This window comes from Sus scrofa, chromosome 7 (genome assembly GCF_054392235.1).
Source record: "Sus scrofa isolate SSC_HxYL_T2T_F1_AM1 chromosome 7, Sscrofa_HxYL_maternal_Yorkshire_Landrace_v2.0, whole genome shotgun sequence".
Classification (NCBI taxonomy): Eukaryota; Metazoa; Chordata; class Mammalia; order Artiodactyla; family Suidae; genus Sus; species Sus scrofa.
In genome coordinates, this window is record NC_139389.1 from 54,579,860 (window position 1) to 54,605,517 (window position 25,658).

General features: G+C 40.4%; 1 protein-coding gene across 2 annotated transcripts in view; it reads left to right on the plus strand.

Annotated features, from left to right (window-relative positions):
- Positions 1-21,921, plus strand: part of IL17A (interleukin 17A) — a 49,991-nt gene extending 28,070 nt beyond the window's left edge. The window contains exons 2-4 of one of the 2 annotated variants that reach the window (XM_084966778.1): positions 18,104-18,426; positions 19,542-19,738; positions 21,013-21,921. In XM_084966778.1, coding sequence (XP_084822904.1) covers positions 18,400-18,426; positions 19,542-19,738; positions 21,013-21,250 — 462 coding nt within the window. In that variant the 5' untranslated portion in view covers positions 18,104-18,399 and the 3' untranslated portion in view covers positions 21,251-21,921. 2 annotated transcript variants of the gene reach the window in all.
- The last annotated feature ends 3,737 nt before the right edge of the window (positions 21,922-25,658 follow it).

Below are 25,658 nucleotides of genomic sequence, written 5' to 3' on the forward strand. Positions count from 1 at the left end.
TCAATTTTGGCTATACAGCAAAGTGACCCAGTCATTTTTTCTCATATATACATTTTTTTCTCATATTATTAACTTCTATCATGTTCTATCACAAGTGACTAGATATAGTTCCCTGTGCTGTATAGCAGGACAATTATATCCATCTTAATAAAAGATTCTTAAAGTTTTGAAAAAAAAATTGTGTTTTCTGACCATTTTTCCTTTCCATTTTACATTCATTGATAATAAATAAATATGGATGTTAATTTTTGTTAAACATAAATAATAGTAAAATCTTTATTGTTCTAACGGTGAAGATTTGATTCCAGTTACAATTTCATTTCTTCTTATATTCCCAAACATTCATCTTTGATGCATATTCCAGGCTGTCCTTTTAATTGCAACTTTACTGGAGACAAATTCAGAATCATTATGTTTTTATTACTCAATATATCTTTCCCATACATGCCGTTCTTATGTACACAAGCCATTACAGCTTCTAAACCGTCTGCTAACTTTTCATAAATATATATTTTTTTATTTCTTGTAGGGATTGAATTGTCAAATTTTTAACTTTGATCGGAAAATCTTTTCTTAGGGAAATTACAACTCTTTTACCTCTCTCATCCTGTCAGTTTGTCATTATTGAATTACGATCTCTCTCATTTGCATAGTTTCTGTAAGTAAACTTGAAACTTTATTTCCTTAGAAAATAGGTCATAAAATAATCTTCACTGAATCCATCTATTTCACTAACATTCAAAGATGAACATGTTGAAATCCAGCATTTTCAATTATAGTATCAACCTATTTTGTTAACACAGCGACTTTTGATCTTCTTGCTAGGGTATATAAATTATGCATCATCCTTTCCTCAATAATTTTAACAATATCTTTTAATTTAAAAACTATATATTCTTCCTTTTCCCGCCCTTAGATGTGATTGCCTGAAAGCTGTTAGACATTCTCCTCTTATACCTGTAGTTTTGATAAGGGACCTAATTTACCAATGGATTCCACTTAAATTTGGATTCATTTATTTCTGAAGTCTCTTTTGTTTTTTTTATAAAAAAAAAAAGTCTTACTTTTTTGTGATATTTTATATAAGGGAAATTTAGGTTGCATTGTTTCAGATATTTCAGTCTTAAGGATGCTTGTTTTTTCTACCTTTAAATATTATCAATCTCAATTCTTCTCCACACCCATTATCTTTAAATGCCTGTAATCAATCAGTTTGTCATATTACCATATATTAGCAGTTCAGTAATTAAACCGTGAAGAATCATGATTTAGGTAACATCAAATAACACAGGTTGGGAGTTCCTGTCATGATACAGCAGGAAAGAATCTGACTAGGAACCATGAGGTTGTGGGTTTGATCCCTGGCCTTGCTCAGTGGGTTGAGGATCCAGCATTGCCATGAGCTGTGGTGTAGGCCACAGATGCGGCTCAGATCTGGCATTGCTGTGGCTCTGGCATAGGCCATCAGATTAGACCCCTAGCCTGGGAACCTCCACATGCCGTGGGTATGGCCCTAAAAAGGACAAAAGACAAAAATAAATAAATAAACACAGGTTGTAGAACAGTCAGGATTCGAACCAATGTATGTGGCTCCAATACCTCTGAGAGAACTTGGAGTATTAGTGAGAAGATAAACCAGACACGATAAATGACAAATCACTTTTTTAACAAGTGGTACACACAGTGTGAGTGCTCAGTGGGACTGCACGGTGGGGAGTTGTTTTGTAAAAGCTCCCCATCTCCCCTCTGGTTAAGAACAACTGATCAGTGTTCTGGTTATAGCTTAACAGGTTAAGAACCCAACATAGTGTCCATGGGGATGTGGGTTTGATCCCTGGCCCCCCTCAGTGGGTGAAGATTCTGGGATTGCCCCAAGCTGCAGTGTAGGTCTCAGATGCCACTTGAATCCTGCATTGCTGTGTCTGTGGCATGGGCCAGAAGCTGCATCCCTGATTTGACCCCTTGCCCCAGAACTTCCATATGACACAGGTGCAGCCTTAAAAAGAAAAAAAGAGAAGGAAGGAGGAGAAAGAGAAGGATCAGGAGGAGGATAAGAAGAAAAGGAAGAATAAGAAGAAGGACCACTGATCTAGGAAGAGAGGCTGAGAGGTTTGTCAGTTCGGTGGGAAGTTATAGCCTCCTAGATTTGAATGTGATCAACAGACATTTAGGCTATGGATCTTCAGGGGTGGGAGAGCAGTAAGTCGAGGACCCCAGCCCCACATCAATCAGAGCTGCAGAAATGTATCCCCTCCCTAACTTGCACCGCCTGGTCTCCCTTTGTCCAGCTAAAGTAGTACCCCTCACCCTCCCCAATTAACCCCATCACTTTCCTGTGTTGTCTTCAAAGCAGATTAGAGTCACATCTTCAAAACATCTTTATGAAAAATGATAAAATCTGAAGGCAAAAAAAATTTGAATATACAAGATAACGTAGAACACTTACATAATGAAACCCAGATCACAAATGTCTTAATCAACAAAATGTTCTAAATACATACAGATTTCCATTATTCTTTTCATCCACAAGGACACTGCTACCTAAAATCATTCAGGGTAGTCCTGCTAAAAAAACAAACAACAACAACAACAACAATAACAAAAACAAAAACACTCAGATATCTCCAGAATCCAGTTCTAATCTTTCAAGCAGGTCCCACCCGGCCCCTGCCTCTTCCAACCAGACACATCCATTCTACCTCCAAAATCAAGTCCCCAAACCTGTTGTTACCTGGTCTCTGGCTTCCTCAGGTAAGAAAAGCCGTTTTCCAACCTAGATCTAAGTCTAGAGCATTCTGAAGCCCTGGAGATTCTAGGACCATAATGTCTATATTTCTCCTGGCCAGTGCTAGTGTTTGGCTCAGCCTTTAGCAACATTGGTTTTATCACCATGAAGTTCTCCATAGTATCTAAGCCAAGTTTCACCTTGGCCTGGCTCAGTGCCAACTTTATCCTACCTTCTTTTGACCAGTCAACCTCCTAACTAAAGCTTCTTCTTATCAACTGTCCTGTTTCTCTTAATGAAAGTGGTGGATCAGGAGTTCCCGTCGTGGCGCAGTGGTTAACGAATCCGACTAGGAACCATGAGGTTGTTGGTTTGGTCCCTGGCCTTGCTCAGTGAGTTAATGATCCGGCATTGCCGTGAGCTGTGGTGTAGGTTGCAGACGCCACTCGGATCCCGCGTTGCTGTGGCTCTGGCGTCGGCCAGGGGCTACAGCTCGGATTGGACCCCTAGTCTGGGAACCTCCATATGCTGTGGGAGCGGCCCAAAGAAATAGCAAAAAAAGACAAAAAAAAAAAAAAAGAAAAAGAAAAGGAAAAAGAAAGTGTTGGATCAGAGCACCAAGAACAAATGCACACGTGCATAAATATTTACTTGTAATTTGAATAAGTTCACAGGTTCCTTGACTCTCATCCATAGGCCTTCTAGAAACCCATGGCCCTAAATGAAGAATCCCTGTCTCAGAACCTCCGACCTCTCCCAGGTTCTGGTCTGAGGAAGATGCACATTTCCCGACTGACCGGTAAGCCGAGACGGTGATCCACAAATTCCATGTCATCCATTTCCCCTCCCAACTCTTCTCTCCTACAATAAACTACTAGCAAAAGTTTAAACTTTCACAATTGTACAGCTTTCAAACCATTTAACAACACAACAGTCAAAAGTGAGGGGTTGTCTAGTTTCTGAAGAAATAATTTACAGGAGCATAAACTAGCTGAAAGATTGGTAGCACTGTGTTTGCAAGACAGAAAACTAGCTGGACAGAAGCAGAGCTGGGAATGATAAAGTTCAAGGATGGATAAGGAAGAAAGGCATGTGGAGGACCCGGATGTACAATATAGAGAAGCCCAGACGTTATCTATCCTGTAATAATTTTCCACAAGAAGACCTTTGAGGAGAGCAATGGGTAAGGAAGATGGATATGGTTTTGGTGAGCAGGATGGGCTGCAAGGAGGAGGGTCTGGAAACAGGAAAGCTCTAGCAGGGCTAGTAGGAGGCTATGACTATTGAAAAAGCCCAAGGGAGGGGGCACTGAACAAGAGTGGAAAGAACTTTCCCAGCATGGAAGAGCACCAAGAATCAACAAGACTTGGAGACAACTATGACAGGCCTCGGAAAGGACCCAGTAAGGGGGAAAAAAAAAACTAAGCTGCAAGGATATATTGTACAACATGGGGAATATGGCCAATAGTTTATAATAACTAAGAATGGAGTGTCACCTTTAAAAATTGTGAATCACTATATTGCACATTTTAACAGTGTAATCAACTGTCCTTCAATTTTTTTTTATTTTTTTTAATGTTTTTGTTAAAGCATAGTTGATGTTAAAAATGTTGCACCAGTTTCTGCTGTAGAGCAAAGCACCTCGGATATATACACACACATACATTCTTTTTCATGTTCTTTTCCATTTTTCCATTATGGTCTATCCCAGAAGACTGGATATAGTACCCTGTGCTATACAGTAGGACCTTGTTGCTTATCCATTCTAAATGTAATAATTTGTATCTACTAAACCCAAACTCCCAGTCCATCCCTCTCTCTCCCTATACTTCAGTTGTTAAAAGGCAATGAAAAGTCAAAGACAATGGAAATGTTTTGGACCTCATCAATTTGGAAGACCTCGTTTAAGGATAAAACAAAACAAATTAATTGAATTTACAAATGGGGGGAGTTCAGTAAGAAATTAGGATAAACTTCCAAGGCAGTTATAGCATCTCTTTCCCTGAAGGTGTTTGAATAAAACATAGCTATTTAGGCAAGTTTTTAAGAACACCAGTTGGTTGGATAAGCTCTCTAGATTATTCTCACTTTTCATTCTGTAGGTCTATGAGTCTAAAGCCATGTCTGAATGCTATAAAAACCTACAGATGAAAAGTGAAAACATTATCCTACCTGAATAGAGTACTACATAAATAAGAATTAAGTTATATTTGGCAACTGGTAGGCAGAACATTCTGATAAACTGGATTTTTCTTTCTTCAGATGCTTGTTATTTGACGGACACAACCCTACCCAAAGCAATCAATGTCCTGAGAGTGACAGCTTATGGCAGGCAGAATTTACCTTCTTTCTGTATATTCCACAGTTATAACACTTTGAGCTCCTGTAAGAATTCACTGTGGTTGGTGATGAATATGACGTGGATGATTAGAAATAATAATCCATAATATTTATGGCTCTGTGCAAACATAATGTTTTTAAAGTCTCTCTTCCACGCCTTACAATAATTTTATGATGTAAGTACTATTATTATTGTCATTTTAAAGATGAGGAACTTGAGGCTTAGAGAATATTAAGTAACTTGACTAAGGTTTCATAGCTAGGAGACAACCGAGTAAATCCAGATGTGTCTAGCTCAAATCTTTCCTAATCATTGAGTGACTTGACCCGTGCTCCTTGCTGCTTATTATCAAGTAATTGTTTAATAAATGTTTACAAGATGGATGGATGGATGGGGATGTTTGATGAACTAGGACAACCAGTGGGCAATATATTTCTGCTGAGATCCAGGGTCTCAAACAAAAGCAGTTTTAGAGTCATCATATGTTTATACCAAGCATCTTGCTGAAGTATCTCTTCTGGCAGCAAACATAAAGGCAGATGAGTGAGTTTCACACCTCTGTCAAATGGTCCGTCAACCACTTCCTTGATGACTGTTTACTCATCAGGTCTAGCAGATGCTGTGTTTAGCCCACATAGGACCCTGGCTCCCTGTCTCTCACTTTCAGGTGTTAAGCTCACCACATTTTGTCTACACATGCTTTATGCAGCAGATCTTATCAAAGAAAAGCTTAAAAACCACATAGGTTCAGCAGGATCCCCATAGACTTACATAAAACATGTAACTATTTTCTATAGTGGGCAGGCAATTGTTCGACCTCCAGCCTTTTCAGACAGGAAGACTATCTTGAAAAGGTAATAGACAAACATATATTAAACATTTACCTTATGTGCTTCATATAATGCTAATAACTGCAATTTAAATAAGTTTAAATTTAGTGAAGATAGACCCCCCAATATTTTATACAAAAATATAGAGATATGTACACACTGCATATGTAATTTATATGTGTATACCTACATAATTTATATGCATGTGTATTAAAAATATAATGCCGTCAACAAAATTAAAACAATTGCATCACTCAGGTTGAGGAGGAATAACAAAGCTTAGCGAGCTGGAGGCATCCTTCCCAAGATTTGATGGTATGGAGGAAAGAAACTACTTTGCCACCTATGTATGTTTTTCCTCAGTCATAGGAGGAAATGCACTAGAGTATATAAACCCAGTTAAAATGTCTTCCCAGCCTAAACTCCTTTTCTTTGAGATTAGGGCTAATTTAACCACAAATCTGGATCCCAGAAGCCCAGTTCGTTCAACATGATCCTGTTTGACCACAGCTAATTAGACACAAGAGTCAAGTTCAGCCCATTGGGCTCTCCTGATACTATGGCTTGGAACTGGAGAAATGCCTATCAGGAAGCCTGAGAAGGAGGAGTCAGAAGAAGCACAGAGAAACAGAATCCACCTAGTTCAGGGAAGAGGGCATTTGAAAGACTAAGAAAGCAACTGCTAGACTCCTGTTGGTTTTGTAGCTCTTGTTCCAGTCTTTTCCTGCTGCAATGCCTGCCCTTGGTGTCCCTGGGCCATCTTTACATGCTTATCATTCATTCCACTTTTGTTTCTTCCTGTTTTTCTTGCACCCACGGTATCTGGAAATTCCCGGGCCAGGGACTGAACTTGCACCTTCTCAGCAACCTGAGCTGCTGTAGTAGGATTCTTAACCCATGGTGGGAACTCCCCACATATTTTCCTAGCTAGCTCCACTGAGTTTCCACCTCAAACAAAGATAGAAACTACATAATTTTCAAAATTTCTTGGTAAAATATAGACAATAACACAGAAACCCACAAAAGTTTAAAATTCTAGAGTCATAATAAGTATTTGAGCAAAGATCTAAAGCATATTTATTTATCATTGTATTGATGAAAAACAATCATTTGAAATGAATTTAAAATTCACTATTAAGAGGCAAGAAATAAACTATGGTATAAACATGAAATTGAATTCTGACTATATATTTTTAAGTGATATGTACATTGGAAATTTTTCAAAATTAATTATTCTCCATTTCCTATTATCTTATACTTGGCACCAGGTTCATGAGATTTAACTCAGTACTGATCTAATATTTAAAACCCTGACTCATGCAAAGTTTTTCTCTCTAGCTACAATGCATTATGACTGTCATGGCCTAGTTCTTCAGATCAAACAGAAAGCCAATCTGATTCATAGCCACCACCTATTATTACACTATGTGTTTCTCATGCTTAAATTCTACTTCTTACAACCCCCACTTTTTTTTAGAAAAGGAAAAAGAAAGGAAAGATTACTGACCTTCTAATTCAGCTGGGAATTAATCCTCTTACCTCAATGCTCAGAGAACCACAGACATAGACATGTCTCTCTCTGCTCCTCCCTTTATTTTTATGAAAATCTCCAAGTGGATCACAAAACAAATATGTGTCAAGACTATCTTAGTCTAGATACAGTCATAGCACTAAACAGTGAAAGATTGTCAGTAACATAGAGATAACAGACAAGGGTAAATGAAAGACGTGATACCTCAAAATGTATGAAAGAAAGATAATTTGAACATTTTTAAGATTTCAAATTTTTCAGTCTTCAAAAATATCAGTAAGTCAGCTTCAGAAAGTTGGAAAGTCCATTGCAAATTGTTTTAAAAATGTTTTTAATATCTGCGTTTTCAGTTGTCATAGTGAAAAGCCCAAGACCTGAGAAGCAGCCATGTCTGTGATCTGTCACAGGGCCACCACCTGCCAACCAGATGGTGGCAACTTGGACTGGTCACCAAACACTGACAAACCTTAGTTTTCTTTTCTGTAAATCTGGATAATAGCATCCTGTAGGATTGTTGCAGAGATTAAATAAATGAATAAATGTCTCCCAAAAAGGCCTTGCTCTATGACATTATAAAATTTATATCATTTACATTTATTTGACACCAGCCATATGGCAGACCACAGTTTTTTAGACATCATAAGCCTTCCTGTTGCCAATGCCCATGTAGTAACACTACCTAGAATTTTTTCTTTTTTTTCTTTCTTTTCTTTTTTTTTTTTTTTTTGCTTTTTAGGGCCGCACCCATGGCATATGGAAGTTCCCGGGGTAGGGGTCAAGTCGGGAATTACAGGATCTGAGCCACATCTACAACCTACACCACAGCTCACAGCAATGCTAGATCCTTAACCCACTGAGCAAGGCCAGGGATCGAACCCGAAACCTCATGGTTCCTAGTTGGATTCGTTAACCACTGCACCACAACGGGAACTCCCATTTCTTTTTTTCTTATCAAGCAAAAATTGGGGGGAAAATATTGAATCAAAATAATCACTCCTTTCTAAGCATGGGAAAATGTACACCAGAAAATTGCAACTTGGAGAAGCCTGGACAAATAAATCTTTTAATTTAGTAATTTATAACCACAAAAATATTGAATGTGCCCATTATAATTACACTTCTTACTACTATAACTACAAAGAAAGCTTTGTTCTCCTAGTCCATTCTTTTGGGCCTTGTCGCTAAATCATTCATTCTTTGTTTTAACTCTTGGGTTGGAGTTACTTCCTTCTGAGTCAAGCCATTATTAAAAACAATTGTAACTTTCCAGTGCTATGAATTCATGATGGTGGCTCTACTTATGCTACCAGACATGTAAAATCCTGTGGATCTTTCTCTTCCTTTGCTTTTGGTTCTTAACAGCAGTGTTTGTCAGACAAATTTAGTCACTTTGCAAAGGAAGAACTCTATGACAATTCTACTGAGCATCCAAGTATGAGGTTGTCGCTGTGGGAAGATGATACAGAGAATTCAAAGAAATAATCAAAAGCCATCAAAATATTGAACAAAAGGCAATTCATTAAATGGTCTTCTATTCATCCATTTCTCAAGATGTTAGGCAGCCCATCAATGGCGAATACACACAAACAAAAAGCTTTAAGAAAAAAACAAAATGTTTGGGAGTTCCCATTGTAGCTCAGCAGGTTAAGAACCTGACATGAGGATGCAGGTTCAATACATGGCCTCCACTCAGTGGGTTAAGGATCCAGCATTGTCACAAGCTGCAGTGTCAGTCAAGGCTTGGATCTGGTATTGCTGTGGCTGTGTCCTGGGCCAGCAGTCACAGCTCCCATTTGACCCCTAGCCCAGGACTTTCCATAGGCCCCAGGGTGGCCCTAAAAAGAAAAAAAGAGGTAAAATATTTAGAATATACTACAGGGTGAGAAAACAGGTCACAGAATGGCACAATAATATGGCCCAATTTGGTAGAATAATGTACTTAGAGTTTTTTTCATTTTTTAAAAAATTAGAACAATACACTTCAAATGATGCCAATTTTGTAAAATAATGGGAAACATATACTCCAAACACATGATCTAAGAACAAGATTATGGGTTGATTTTGCTCTCTTCTTTTTGCTTTTGTTCCCCGGTTCCCATGATTTTGTACAACAAATAAGCATACATCACTTTCATCGTCAAAAGAAAAATTATGTGTATGTGTGTGCGTGTAAATAGACAGACAGATATAAAATATATACAGATACACATGGTGGCAGTTCTTTTTTTTTTTTTTTTTTTTTTTTTTTTGTCTTTTTAGGCCCCCCCCGCCCCATGGCATATGGAGGTTCCCAGGCTAGGGGTCTAATCAGAGCCATAGCTGCCAGCTACACCACGGCCACAGCAACGCCAGATCCAAACCAACTCTTCGACCTACACCACAGCTCACAGCAACGCCAGATCCTTAACCCACCAAGCGAGGCCAGGGATTGAACTCGAAACCTCATGGTTCCTAGTGGGATTCGTTTCCACTGCAACACAATGGGAACTCCCCAGGGTGTCAGTTCTAAGTTTAATAAAATGTATGGTAAACCTTGAAATTACTTTATCATCAGTGCAACACAAATATAAACCAGGATAAATTAATTCCTGTCCATCAATCAGATACCTGTGTCTACTATCCAGGGCATTAGTTTCCAAGGGCCTAAGAAGCCCAATTTGTTACCAGTAAACTGTTTGGTAAGCACAGATTAAAAATAAGGGGCCCGGATTACCCTGGGTGATAGCTTGTTGAAAGCAGGGCCTTGTACATACTGCTCTATCCACAGAGCTGAGCACAGATGCTCAAGAAACGTTTGTTGCATGAAGGGTTATTTCACCCAGGCCCTGTGGAAGTCTGAAGATATCACGCTACTTGCTCACAGGGCAATAAGCAGAAAACTAACTAGTCAGGTCCAGTGTCTGACCCTCAGATCCAATGTCTCTCTTTTCTCAAAAAAAGTCTGACAAACTCTGACAGATTCTCCCCCCCTAACATTCCTCTAAAAGTTAATATTTTAGGAGTTCCCATTGTGGCGCAGCGGAAACGAATCTGATTGGGAACCTGGTCCTCACTCAGCAGGTCAGGATCTGGCATTGCCATGAGCTGTGGTGTAGGTCGCAAAAGGGGCTCAGATCCTGCGTTGCTGTGGCTCTGGCGGCTTCATCTCCAATTAGACCTCTAGCCTGGGAACCTCCATATGCCGTGAGTGCGGCCCTAAAAAAAAAAAAAAAAAAAAAAAGACTAAATAAAAGTTAATATTTTTATCAACATGAATGTGAAGCCACATGTTTAATTTAATTTACCCCTTTCCATAATCTCTGAGTCATGATCTATTGTTATCTCCATTTTGTAGATATGAAAACTGTGATGTACATGTTATAATTTTCCCAAGGGCACACAGCTATTAATGTGGGGCTGAGATCTAATTATGGGGAGTTTGATGCCAAAAACATGTCTTTAACCAGTATAGGAAACAGAAGCCCCTTATGGGCCCCAGGTGAAATTTTTACTTCAAAATATTATGATAGGAAAAACTCCACCTCTCTAAGGAATTGGCTAGCTTCTTCCTTGCTGATAATGAGAACTATGTAACTGAGCATGTCTACCTTTTCTCTTTGGCTGCCAGGAAGCTCAGAGACAAATGTAAACCTCAACTTGAGTAATTCTATTGGTCCCTATGGACTATGAATTTCGGGTCTTTTTCCATGATCTTGACTTTTGACTCAAAAGTCACTGGGCCCAATTCATAGTTTTCTATCTACTTTGTTACCTGAATTTTTGTATAAACCATCTCAAATCCTTCGAAGGATTTTGGTATAAAGGAATATAGCATCATCATGTATTGATTTTATTATATTTCCAAGCCACAGAGAAGCCACCTCAGCAGAGCATCCCCTATAATGTCTAAAAAGAAAAACCAATTCGCAATTTGTTCCAGGTCCACGTGTTGCGTCTTGTCTTTTAAATACATTCTGTGCTTGTCTCTAAATCATATTAACTTCAAAATTGCTGAAAAGAAAATAAAGCTGATAACTTGATAGCCCAACCTCAGCATGTGGTTTGGTTTGCTTGTTTAATTTTAGATCCTATTTTTCAGTGACATCCGTTCAGACTTGAAACTTCAGTCGTTTGCTGACCTTAATTCTCAGGGTAACAGATGAAGTCAGAGTTACCAAAGGGAAGGCCACCGTAAAAGAAATTTGCATGTGTCCGCTAACGTAGCGGGATAGAATTTTAAAGGTATTCGTTTGAAAAAAAAAAATGGAAAGTTTTCTGACCCACTTTAAATCAGTGTTTCAGTAAAGGGCTAGTGAGAAACCCACCTAAGGAAGAGACTTGGTTTCCATGAGGTTAGTAGTAGTTCTTACTCAAAGGAGAAATTGACAAACTCAGATGATGAGTTGGGTTGTGGATGTAGAGATTAGGAAAATACTGATGGATTGCGGTTGTTTTAAGATGACGTGATGTGAGGTGTCTTCCTTCTTGTGTGGCTTGATCTCCTCACAGCTTCCAGGTGTCATCTCAGCGTAAGAGCAAGCCTCATGTACCTAATACTGAAGGCATCCTGCAGTGTTAGGGAGTCACCAGTATTTGATGCCTGTCAATCAAATCCCTCAGGTGGATAAAGTAATGGCGGTTCAACATCCTTTTGACTCCATAGGTTAGGTTTGATTTTTAAAGATGTCCAGTTGTGTGATCTGATTCCATCAGATAAAAATAGTCAGGAATAGGACTAGATCCCTAGTATCCAAAACCAAGAGCAGAAGAAAGATAATTTGTTACACAAAGGAGCTGTTCACAGACGGTCTTTGGTAGGGAAGAACAACTCATCAAGAGTTTGAATGACCAGTGGTGAAAAAAAAAAAACAGAATTCAAAAAATTCTCCTTCTCGTCTCTTAGCCTCACCAGCCCATGAATGGTGACTTGTTCAGAAGTCCTCATTGCTAATCATTCCTACAATTCCTCACATTATATAAAGAGGGAAAATTTCCAGAGGAAACCTGGACTATTCCCACCCTATCTAACGATTCATTGTTCAGGACGACCCTCAGAAACACAGCCATAGTGAACTCCTAACAGTGTGACCCTGGAAAGGAAAAATGAGGCTATGCGACTGATACTAAGATTGATATTTCTTATTTAATAAACCCTGGTAATTTCATAGGTATTAAGTCCTAATTCTTGAAGGACAACAGCTTTAACCTCAGAGCCGCGCCTCTGGTATATAATACATTTAATGCATTGAAGTTGGATGTCGGTATCTAGATCTTGGTCAGTTAGCTTCATCCATTCCCCAGAGCCCTCTAGACTCTTTTGTAAGCATTCTCCTCCGTCTAAACCATGTCTTCTTACTAATCCTCTGGCATTGCTTCTCATGCACTGGCCCATTTTCAAAATATCAGCCCCCGGATTTAAAACTCAAAAGGATTCTCTGTGGCTACTCATTACCCTCTCTGTATTACATCAAAATCAAGAGAAAAGGAGTCTTCCTGGTGATGTGCATAGCCTGAGATAAAATGACACCCATTTATTTGAGTAGCCATTGTTTATAAATTACAAAATGCATAAATCATTAATGACAGCACTGTACCTCCTCCTATACTGAGAACTTTTTTTTTTTTTTTTTATCAAAAAGACCATAGAATAGAAATGTAAAAGGCAATAGTATCTCAGTCACACCACCTAAACAGGAAAATTTGTAATAGATAATTTATTTCATTTTTAATGACAGTCAATTTAAGGAATAAGTTTTTATCTACCTCCGTATTATTCTCTATTATAAGTAAAAGGGAATGCTGTTTGATGACCTGACAAGGTCAAGGAGCCTTTAAGATCATTTCCCTAAACCTAGAAACCCACAGACATTTCACCAAGACCATCCCTTCCAATGCATGCTTGGCTCCCAGGAATATCTCTCTTCTCTCCACCTCACCCAGCTCCCAACTCCCAGGTCATAGTTCCTCATTACTTGTGGATATTTCTTTTTTTTTTTTTTTGTCTTTTTGTCTTTTGTTGTTGTTGTTGTTGTTGTTGCTATTTCTTGGGCCGCTTCCGCGGCATATGGAGGTTCCCAGGCTAGGGGTTGAATCGGAGCTGTAGCCACCCGCCTACGCCAGAGCCACAGCAACGCGGGATCCGAGCCGCGTCTGCACCTACATCACAGCTCACGGCAACGCCGGATCGTTAACCCACTGAGCAAGGGCAGGGACCCAACCCGCAACCTCATGGTTCCTAGTCGGATTCGATAACCACTGCGCCACGACGGGAACTCCCTTGTGGATATTTCTTTCCCAAGTCCTCAGAGAAGCAAGACTGGTAAACCTGGAGAAACCACTGAGCCAAATCATCATCCCTAATTTACTACCCCTATTTGTTCTTTCACTATTTTCTTTGTCTAACAATTCACACAGTCAAGATTACCTGATGTAGGATATACATCCAATCACTTGTGATAGAACGTGATAGAAGATAATTCAAGAAAAAGACTATATATATATATATATATATATATATATATATATATATATATAAAAAACTGGGTCACTTTGCCATACAACAGAAATTGATAGAACATTGTAAATCAATTATATTTTAATTTAAATTTTTTCAAGAAAAAGAATATATATATATATATATATATATATATATATATCCGGGTCACTTTGCCATACAACAGAAATTGATAGAATATTGTAAATTGACTATATTTTAATTTATATTTTTTTAATTTAAAACATTTAAGAAGATTACCCGATACAAAAGCTCACTTTATTGAGAGAGAAACTCAGCCTCGAGAATGTGAAAATACCTAAGGGCACAGTCAGTTCCTGGCAGAGCCACAATGAGAACAAAAGTGCCTTCTCATTGGTATTCTAAGCACCTAATCCCCAGTCCAGCCTTCCTTCTGTCTCAGCAGACCGGGGTCCAAACCTGAGCCAGCTGCCTCTGTAGGCAAATACCCTCCCCACTCTGCACACTCTCTCTGTGTTTCTGATTGTTCCTCCAGCTCAAGTGCACATCCTAGAAACCAGTCCTATGCAAGACTGTGTATACCTAGCTCCAATCACCACTTCAAAATGATAATCTTTACACTTTTGTGAAAACCTGACTTATTTCCCATCCTTATTTTAAAGCAAAGTTTGGTATTTCAAAGGCTGGCATACAGGGTAAAGCAGAACAATGAGGGTCAGCTCTTCCCCCTTGGCTTTCAATCAAAAGAATTGACAGCAGGAGTTCCTACAGTGGCTCAGCAGCAACAGATCCAACTAGCATCCATGAGGACGCCACATAGATTCCTGGCCTTGCTCAGTGGGTTAAGGATCTGGCATTGCCATGAGCTATGGTGTAGGTTGGCAGCTACAGGTCCGATTTGACCTCTACCTGGGAACTTCCATGTGCTGCAGATGGGGCCCTGAAAAGACGAAAAAAGAAAAAAAAAAAAAGAAGAAGAATTGACAGCAAACACGTTCACCTCGACCTCATCCTTGCCAGAAAGCAACAAGCAAGGACTCTTCCACTTAAGGATGGTCCATCTTAAACCACTGCCTTGTTGAGCTACCTTCAAAAGGATCAGGATGGAGAATCAAGGTGTTAGCTCAGTATGGTCACTGGAATGCAAGTGGATCCCCCCCAAATATTCAAGATTCTGAAGTAACCAAATAACATTACTTATACTGTAATTCAGTCAAAATTTTGAGCACTTACTATTTATTAGACACTATGTTAGGTGACACAAAGAATAATGAAATGACTACCTGTTTCCAGATAGCTCACAGTCTAGCAGCAAAATCAGATACCTAAACAAATGACAAGCAGTAGGCTAGAAATATACATGAATGGCTGGGTACCAGAGAAACCAGCAACACAAATGCCATCTGTGAAGACCCGTGATGTATAAGCCTCCACATGAGGCACCATAGGAGTTACAAAGATGAGTAACATACTAGCCTTTAAGGATTACAGTAAAATCCAAAATTGGAAATGAACATCTGTCTTAAATATACTTTTTCTAGCCAAATAAAACACAGTATAAAATGAAGCAAAATTACTGGAGAGGTAGATATAAGCTCCATGTTATGGAAGCTGCTCATTCCAGCTCTAGAAGACACATTTGAACATGATCTGGAAGGACCAGGAGCCTTTTGATCAACCTGGGATGGGAAAGGGCATTTCAGTACCTAGAAAAAGACATGAAGGCATTAGAGATCTTCCTTAATTTATGAAAGCATTATATCCCAATAAACCAAATAGTTTGAAAATATCATGTCAAAAATGCATTTAAGGAGTTCCCGTCATGGCACAGTGGTTAACGAATCCGACTAGGAACCATGAGGTTGCAGATTTGATCCCTGGCCTTGCTCAGTGGGTTAAGGATCCGACGTTGCCGTGAGCTGTGGTGTAGGTTGCAGACGCATCTCGGTTTGGATCCCGTGTTGCTGTGGCTCTGGCGTAGGCCGGTGGCTACGACTCCAATTAGACCCCTAGCCTGGGAATCTCCATATGCCATGGAAGTGGCCCTAGAAAAGGCAAAAAGACCAAAAAAAAAAAAAAAAAAGAGTATTTAAGGAGTTCCCTGGTGGCTCAGTAGATTAAGGATCCAGCATTGTCCAGTAGCTTAATCACTGCTGTGATTCTGGTTAGAGCTGTGGCTTAGGTTCCATCCTTAGCCTGGCACAGCCAGGCTTTTTTTTGCTGCAGACACAGCCAAAAAAAGAAAGAAAAGAAAGTGCATTTCACACATCTAACCTACCAAATGTGGCTTAGTCTTGCCTATTTTAAATATGCCTAGAACATTTACATTGGCCTACAGTTGGGCAAAATCATCTAACACAAAGACTATTTTATAATAAAGTATTGACTATCTCATGTAATTTACTGAATACTGTACTGAAAGTGAAAAACAGTTTGCTTCTCTGGGTACAGACAGTGGTAATCGCCTCTGTCATTTGCCAGGAAGTTTCCACTGCCCAGAATCATGAAAGAGTATTGGACCACATAGCACTCACCTGGGAATGGATCAAAATTCAAACTCTGAAGTATAGCTTCTATTGAATGCACATCACTTCTGCACCATCACAAAGTCAAAAAACTAAATCGATGGAGTTTATGTTGAGGCACAGTGGAAACAAATCCAAATAGTATCCATGAGGATGCCAATTTGATCCCTGGCCTCGTTCAGTGGGTCAGGGATTGGGTGTTGCTGTGAGTTGTGGTGTAGGTTTCAGGCATGGCTCAGATCCCACCATTGCCACGGTTGTGGTGTGGGCTGGCATCTGCAGCTCTGATTCAACACCTAGCCTGGGATCTTCCATATGCCGCAGGTGCAGCCCTAAAAAGCAAAAAAAAAAAAAAAAAGAAAAGAAAAAATAAATTTAAAAATTGTACATCAAACCATTGGAAGTCAGGGCCCATCTGTGGAAGCAGGGCAATCCAGACCCCATAAGCCCAGGTCAGGAAGCGTGATGGGAGGTGATGCTCTAAAGATTGAAGATCTCAAATAGTAATTCAAATACTAAAAGGTTTGCATTTTGTTCTGCATGCAAGCAAATGGGATAAGAAAAGGCACTATCAGAGGATCATTATTTCAGGAATGTTGAAGGCTGGTGGAAGCAGCCATTGGGAGGAGCAAATGTAGCTCTTAAGACAGTCCAAGTGGGTTAGAGGAAAGGCAGTAGGACTGAGAACAGGGAATAGACATGAGAGACACAGTGGCTGTTGAGATGGCTACCTGCTGGCTTGTAGAGGCATGGGAGAGCTCACAGTGACTCCAGGTCTCCAAGAGTAGACAGTGATGTCAACACCAAAACCATTATCAGGAGAAGCTTCATCCCACCTCCTCTTCTATCCGTTATCTGCTTTGCTTATCAAGGTCACCCATCTACTATCACAACTGAGATTCCCCTGATCAGCCGGTGTCTGATTAGCCAGGAAAACACCTTACTGGGGAGAAGAGGCCAAGAGAGGGTGACATAGCCACAGTGGCAACCACTGACCCCTCATTCCATCATCCTTGGGCTAGTCCTCAATGTTCCTGAGAAGGAGCTGTTCTCAAGGATCTGAACTCGAAGTTCAACTCACTTAGAGAATAGAAAGAAAAGGAAGGAGGAACCATTTTCTTTTCTTTTATCCCCCATCCCTCCCCTCCTCTCTTGTTATCATTCTTTGCTCTTCATTGCCTTCCTTTTCTTCCCCTCCCCCCACCACTTTTCTTCTGTCTCTGCCTCCACATTCACTTCTTCCCTTTGTCTGACTGCATTTCCTCACTCCATCTTCCTCCTGAGGAATTGCATGAGTTAACAAGTTACTTGATAGCAGACAGTGATAGATGTGTCTTTGATAGTCAATCTCATGTCTCTTGAACTTAGTTATTTGTTCTTCAAGCAGAGCAGACAGTCAACAAGGCAGGTGTTAATTCAAAGAAATAACGTATCCTGTCATCATTAAATTATGTCTTCATTTTTTGTTTGTTTATATGGTGAGACCTTGGGTAGTTTCTGGAATGGTCTCCACCACATCTGGCTAGGAAATCTGGTGAGGAAAGGAACTATCAAATGGGAAATCAAGACATATGACACCAGAAGTCTTGAATGCGATGGCCAACTTTTATTTCCCCATGAGCCATTAAAATAGAAGATATCTCTTATGGCAGCTTCATGTATGCCCATAAATAAATGAATTATGTGTCCCCTCTCAGCTTTTGTCATGCAATAGTTCCTCAAGATGAAGAGAGGACACAGTCTTTAGAAACATGAATTTCTGTCCTTCGAAGCAGATTATTACCCGTCATCAAGGGGAAGGTTTTCTCTGACCTCATTTGGGGATGGAACTTTTAACCAAAATGGTGTCACCCCTGAACTCACTCCGACACGCCAACGCAAGTGACCACAGAAGGAGCGAAGCCCTATAAAAAGAGAGAAGACAGCGCTACACCTTGTCCATCTCTCAGCAAGCTCCAGCTCATCCATCTGCAGTACATCAGGAGAAACTACGATGACTCCTGTGAGATCCTCGTCCCTGGTGAGTCCTGCACTAACATGCAAATGCTCTGGTCCATTTGGACCAGATAATATTTGGTGGGCATGAATTTCTGGATCTTAACTCTGGAAATCCAAGAATACTGTATATGTAGGATGGGAAATGAAACTCTCGGTAGATGTTTGTCATTGTATAGCATTTTTAAGAACTGGTACACATCAGTTTGAAAGATGAGATTAAAACTGAAAGATAGTTGCACTGGGACTAAACCACATAAGATGCCTCACATGATGCTGTGCTGTAAGAAAGAATGCTTAGGGGAAATCTGTTTCTCTGAGTACAAGGGACTTCATAGAATTCTCCCACAGCATTTTTCTTGAATCCAAAATAATGTGGGTCGCTATCCTTGGCTGAATAAGTTGTGACAGTGACTTTTTTCTTTCCTTTATCCTATTATTATACAACAGTCTTGATATCATTACCTCATTTATTCTGATTAGATACGTGGATAGCTGTGGTTTAGAGTAAACGGTCTTTATGTTTTTAAAATATTTAACTTAAATTATCTTTTTGGAAACCCAATTTGACTACAGAATCAATACATGTAACTTTAGAAAAGCTGGGAAATATACCTAAGAAAACATAAGGGGGGCAGGTAGGAATCCATTTTGGGTTGGCTGTTTGCCAGTGGTACCAACAGAATTTCTAAAATGAATGCGGATACCACATGGATTTTTTTATAGCCCTTTCTTCTAAGGTGCATATCTGACTCTACATAGAATGCCAAGAGGGGGAATCTGTGGTGCTGGAAGGCATTTCTTCCTAGAAAATCAAGATGGTTATCATTTCAACGACCTGACAGTGGACAGTGACACAGGCACTGGCAGGTTGATGACGTGCCATTTTCACTAAAACGACTGCCAGCCAATGAATAATGTGGCTTTTCTAAGCTAAAAGAAGAACTCCATGGTCCTAATATTATTTTGATGTCTTCTTACCAGCTTTTCATTTAACTGATCTGAAAATTTCATAGAGATGGTCTTGGACCATCACATGTTCTCCACAATCAGCAATTCAATCATCACCACAATTTGTCAAGGAAAACCATGGAGCACTAACCCAATCTCCCACCTCTTTCCTCTCCCATTCGGTTCCAGTCACTGCTGCTTCTGCTGAGCCTGGTGGCTCTCGTGAAGGCGGGAATCATGATCCCACAAAGTCCAGGATGCCCAAAAACTGAGGACAAGAACTTCCCTCAGCATGTAAGGGTCAACTTGAACATCTTGAACCGGAGCACACCTGCCAGACGGCCCTCAGATTACTCCAAACGCTCCACCTCACCATGGACTCTCCAGTACGTATAGAGCCCAAGATAAAATCTCCACGTTCCTCTACCTTGTATGCATCCAACTGCCCATCCAATCACCTTGATGAGGCTATTTCTCATCAGTCAGGACAGGAAGGGCCTTTGAGAAAACCAATGATTCTCAAATGTTCCTTCTACGGACTTCTTTGATGGAACCCAGCTCCCCACACCCAACCCCCCATAACACCTATCCTACCAGTTCTCATTGTCCCCGACACCAAAAATCCACTCAGATGAATGATGGTCATCATTGTAGTATTTATGATACCCCAAGTTTAGTGTTTATTCATTTTAAGAAATAAATAGACCTTTACCATAGGAGATCAGTGCTTCAACTCTCTTTACCAAAGCTACTGTTGGAAAAAACCTCTTGAAATGGCTGCTAATTAACTGAGATTTTGAGTTTTTGTTTTGTTTTGTGTTTTGTTTTTGTTTTTGTCATACAAGCACTGGGAAAATAGAGCTTGAAGCCCAGGAGAGGAAGTAGCATGTTGTGTATTTACACCCCTCTTTGAGATAGTCTTAAACTACATCCCCCACAGACCAAGATTTGCTGTGTCCTTCATACATCTAACATTTAGACCCCATGAAGGACTAAATTCAAAATGTATTCGGATAGTTTGATTTTAGGCAAATAAGTCTCAGTTACACGCAGCCTACAGGTTCAGCTGACTGAAGGGTTTCTTTTCTTCTTACTTCTACTTGCTAAGAATAAAGAAGTCAACTCAAAAGACACAGCAAATCATTCCCTCAGCTGGTGGAGAGAGAGAAGGTTATAGAGGGGCTTAAGATTTTGTTCCCAGCCCTTCATATCAGCTGAGGGCTCTGTTACATGAAGGTGTTGTCAGGTAAAATTTGGAGGCATTCCCTGTTTCAAAGACAGACTTCTGAATGAATAGATTTAACAGTTATTCCTAGCCGATTCTCTTAGTCTTTTTTCATCTGTCAAATGTACCCTAAAAAAAAAGTATCCTTTGCATCAAACTTAAATCTTCTCTATAGTTTTAGTCTATCTTATTTTGTTTATTCTTTGAAGACGTTGGGAAAAACTAATCAAAGTTTTTTTTCTGTAGCATTTCATGTGCTTCAAAATCCAAGTTTTCCCCCAAAGCTCTTCTTTTTTAGACCAACAGCATGTAAAGAATGTGCAATGCCTATCATTTGTGCCCCCGTGAATTTGCCTACATCTATTTATTCCTATTCGATTTCCTTCCTGCTTTACCAGGGATTCACTTTCTTCCTGGGTTTTGTCTCCCCCACAGACGCAACGAGGACCCCGAGAGGTACCCCTCCGTGATCTGGGAGGCCAAGTGCAGCCACTCGGGCTGTATCAATGCTGAAGGGAAGGAAGATCATCACATGAACTCTGTCCCCATCCAGCAAGAGATCCTGGTCCTGCGAAGGGAGCCTCGCCACTGCCCCAACTCCTTCCGGCTGGAGAAAGTGATGGTGACAGTGGGCTGCACCTGTGTCACCCCCATCGTCCGCCATATTTCTTAAGAGCTTCTAGTCTGACCCCTGCTCCCCAAATCAGTTAGGCTTTCAGGGGAGTAGACCCAGCCCCATTTCTGACCAATCTCACCAGGGTTCTTAGTTCATCCAATGGAAGGTCCAGAGGTAACGCTTTGGTTCTGAAATGGAATCTGAACCACCCTTCCCTTTCCCCAAGAAGGAAGTTTTAGGCTGAGTACCAATTGTCGTCTTGTTTGCTTTTCTAAGGGTTTTAAGTTATTTATGTATTTAATAGACTCTGAGATAACTTCAGGGCATAAGATTCCATTTTAATGAATTACATGCCTTATTTGGTATTTTTTTATAAGATGTGATTCCAGACTTGGGAATTTTATTATTTAAAAGGTAAAACCTATATTTATTTGAACTATTTATGGATCTATTTATCTCTTCTGTCTTTAGAGAAAGGTAAAATATATGAGTATCTGTGCTGCCTAGAGAAATCCTATATAGGATTAAATAGCGATTGAAAATTTCTCAGGATTTTCTCTTCATTGTCTCTTAGGCATGCACGACATGGCTGAAATAAAGACTAAACCTAGTTTTATATTTATTAACTTAATTTTGTATATTATTGAGTTTTCACAAGAGAGACAGCAAGTTGCTCTGTAAACTCTTGTAACAAAAACAATTGGTAATAATAAAGTTTGGAAAGAAAATTTGTTTCCTTATTTTTTTTTTCTCATTAAAATTACTTCAGTGCATTCAGCTCTTTCTTATTTGCAAGAGTATGCAAATGTGTCAATAGAGAAAAACAAAGCCTGGCTTTGAGTAATACCCTCCACCCACCCCAAGTCCAAGTTCTCAGGACAATAGAGAACCCAGGCTCTCAGACTTTTAGCCAATGGCTGCTGTGGACACAAGCATTCTGTAATGAATTAAGCAAATAAAAATAATGGCCTTGGGAAAATGACATGTCTTTACTAAAGATCTCACAGGGGAGGAAAAAAGATCCTCCCCAAAACAGGACCCCAGGTTTGACAGGGAGAAGGAAGCCCTGGGAGAAGACATTGTTTGCAGACAAGAATGGCCAGTGTCACCCCAAGCTCAGGCTGCTTTTGAAGGTTAATGCCAACCAGAGAAAAGCACATGTTTTTCTTGCTCAGACCACACCCCCAGAACAACCCCTCTGGCCCTCGCCCTCTGATCCAGTGCACCCCAAGACACAGAAAGGAGTCATGGGGGCAAAACACACTTCGAGCATGAGAAAAGTTCAGCCCAAGAAAAATAAAGACTGAATCATATTCAGTTCCAGAGTAGTTTCAGGTTTCGAGTCGTAACCATGTTCCGCACTGTGGCCGACCCTGCTACACTGCCCTACTTCTGGGCGCCCCCGAGAATTCTCAGGCTGGTCCCTTGGGCTCCCTGCTCCTCCAAAGACCCATCCTCTGCCCTCTGTCATCTTGAGCTCCAGCCCCACCCAGAGGCTCTTCTCTGCTTATTCTCCATTTCCACGCCCTGAGGCGGTCTTCTCCAGCCCCTCTCCTTCCAGTGTTTTTGTGCACAAGATCTTGAGTCTTGTGACCCTCTCCCAACCCAGTCTTCATCCGAGAGATTCACAGGCAGCTGTTGAAAACATGTACAAGCCCCTAAGTCTTTGTGTTTTGAAGTAAAACCCTTTTCCTTAGCCTCCCAGGCCTCCCCTTAATCACAAGGCTGACTCAAGAGAACAATTAGGGAGTTCCCGGCATGGAGTGGCAGAAATGAATTTGACTAGGAACCATGAAGTTGCGGGTTCGATCCCTGGCCTCGCTCAGTGGGTTAAGGACCCAGCATTGCCGTGAGCTGTGGTGTAGGTCACAGACTCGGCTTGGATCCTGTGTTGCTGTGGCTGTCGGATTAGACCCCTAGCCTGGGAAAAAAAAAATAAAAAATAAAAAAGCGTTAACGATTAGGAAATATTGACACAGCCAAAAACTAGTTTAAAACAGTCCCTGTGATATTTTGTCCTACCTTGGCCCACTCACTTAACAGTAACTGGATTTTCACAAATGATTTCTTCCTTGCTGAATTGCTTTCTTTTACTAAGGATTACTTTCTAGTTATGGTCTCAGAGAGGAGGCAGTGAGTCATGGCTTGGAGCGAGGTATAAATTTGCTGCTCAGGAATTGAACCTGGGCAGCCTGATTGAAAACCAGGAGTCCTTAGCCACTAGACTGATGAGAGGATAGAAGCAGCATCACCCAGATTCTTGCCCCCTGTTGAAAGCACAAATGTTTCAAGGAGGCAAAGACTGTAAAAACAGATATAAAGTGTATTGCTAGAGACAGTACAGAATGTGGGAGAGCACACAGAGGAGTAGTTTATTTAAGTCAGAAGCAAAGAAGACATAGACACCCTAAAGCGGACCGTGGGTGCGGGCGTCCCCCTGAGTGAGGAGCGCCAGAGAGGTGATCTAAATCACTTATATAGGGCAGTTCTGGGTCTCTGTTTTCATTGGCCAATTATCTTGTTTTATTTCTCAACTGGACACAGGACGCTCACCGATATGCATGCACATCTTTCAGCAAAGATGGATTCCAGAGCAAAGCATGATGAGATGGTGTCAGGACTTATTAGGGCCTGGTGTGCCCTCCCTTTTTGACCCCTAGGAGTCTCACTGTGCATGTGTCATTGAGGAGCTCTTCCTGACCCCAGGAGCGATTGAAGTGATCAGCTTTCTACTCCAGCAGAGCTCAGCTCCTGCCATTAACTTTTTCCTTGAGGTGTCAAAGAGAAACAAGGCCCAGTTTACCTGGCCTAACAAATCCTAGCTGCTCTCAGTCCAGGCGCCCATGTATCTCCTACCTCAAGAGTTTTATTGTGTGCCTGGTGTTTTCTTTTCCTTTGAAACATTCCCTAATATCCCCTTCCTTTCATGAACAATCTTCATAGCAGAGAGAAGGTCAAGGAACGATAATTCCAAAAACAACCAGAAAACCATCACCAGACCACCAGATGCTGGCCTTGACAACTCTGAAATGATCTACGGAAGGAGAATAACGTATAAAACTCCTTGCTATCCCCTCTCAAGACAGGACACAGTTTGGAGGCATTCACCTGCTGCGGCATCCTTTACCTGGCAAAAGCAATAATGCTGTTCTTTTTGCTGCACCAAAAACTCTGTCTCTTAATTGGTGCTGGTGTACAGAGGCCAGTTTCAGCTACACTCCCACTGATGGTTTCTCATCATCTATGCTTTAAAACCTCTCCCTAAATTCCTGCTGTGCCTTTCTCAGAAATAAATGATCAATGAGCATGAAGTGATCATACATCTAAAAGATCAGGAGCAGAGATGAACGATGTGAACAATAGAAATTTCCAATGAGAAGCCTGACTACATTAAAGAGATAGAATAAAGGAAGTTCAGTTCCTGAGTTGGGGGGACAAAAATTTAAGTGAATCCGAAAATTAGATTTAGACTGAATTATTCAAATATATTGAATTTCTTTCAATTTTTCAAAATAAAGAAGATAAATGGCTCACATCCAGGAGGAAAATATAAAATACCAACTCAGGAAACAAAATTATATAGATGCCAGATTTTTCACATCAAACACCAGGAAGTAATGGAGTAAAATCTTCAGAGCCCTGATGGAGAGAAAATACAGGTCCTATAGAGCCTGTTCAGACAAGCCTTTTTTTTTCCCCCCACAAATGATAAACTGTGAAATTGTATTGAGTTATATGCTTCTTTATATGGAAGTTCCCAAGCTAGGGGTCAAATCAGAGCTGCAGCTGCTGATCTACACCACAGACACAGCAACATAGGATCCTTCACCCACTGAGTAAGGCCAGGGATCGAACCCAGGTCCTCATGGATAGTAGTTGGGTTTGTAACCCACTGAGCCACAATGAAAACTTCCAAGTTGTGCACTTATGAGTTGCGCACATCCCTGTATATAACGGTTCAATGAAAATTTTGCTTAAGGATAAAGAACAATGTTTCACACATGTAGATTCTCAATAAATATTTGTTAAAGAATAAATGATTCGGAGTTCCCATTGTGGCTCAGAAGAAACGAATCTGACTAGCATCCAGGAGGACGCAGATTTGATCCCTGGCCTCACTCAGTGCGTTAAGGATCTGGCATTGCCGTGAGCTGTGGTGTGGGTCACAGACACGGCTCGGATCCTGCTTTGCTGTGGCTGTGGTGTAGGCTGACAGCTGCAGCTCCAATTTGACCCCTAGCCTGGGAACCTCCACATGCCGTGGTGCAACCCTAAAAAGACAAAAAAAAAAAAAACAAGTGTTGACAGAATGTGGAGAAAAGGGAACTGTGAATGTAAATTGGTGCAGCCACTGCAGAAAACAGTATGGAGTTTCCCCCAAAAAATAAAATAAAATAATAAATGATTCAACCAAAAATTCTCTATCAAGTAACATTCTGTGAAGTCAATAGGAAGATTTTCTCAA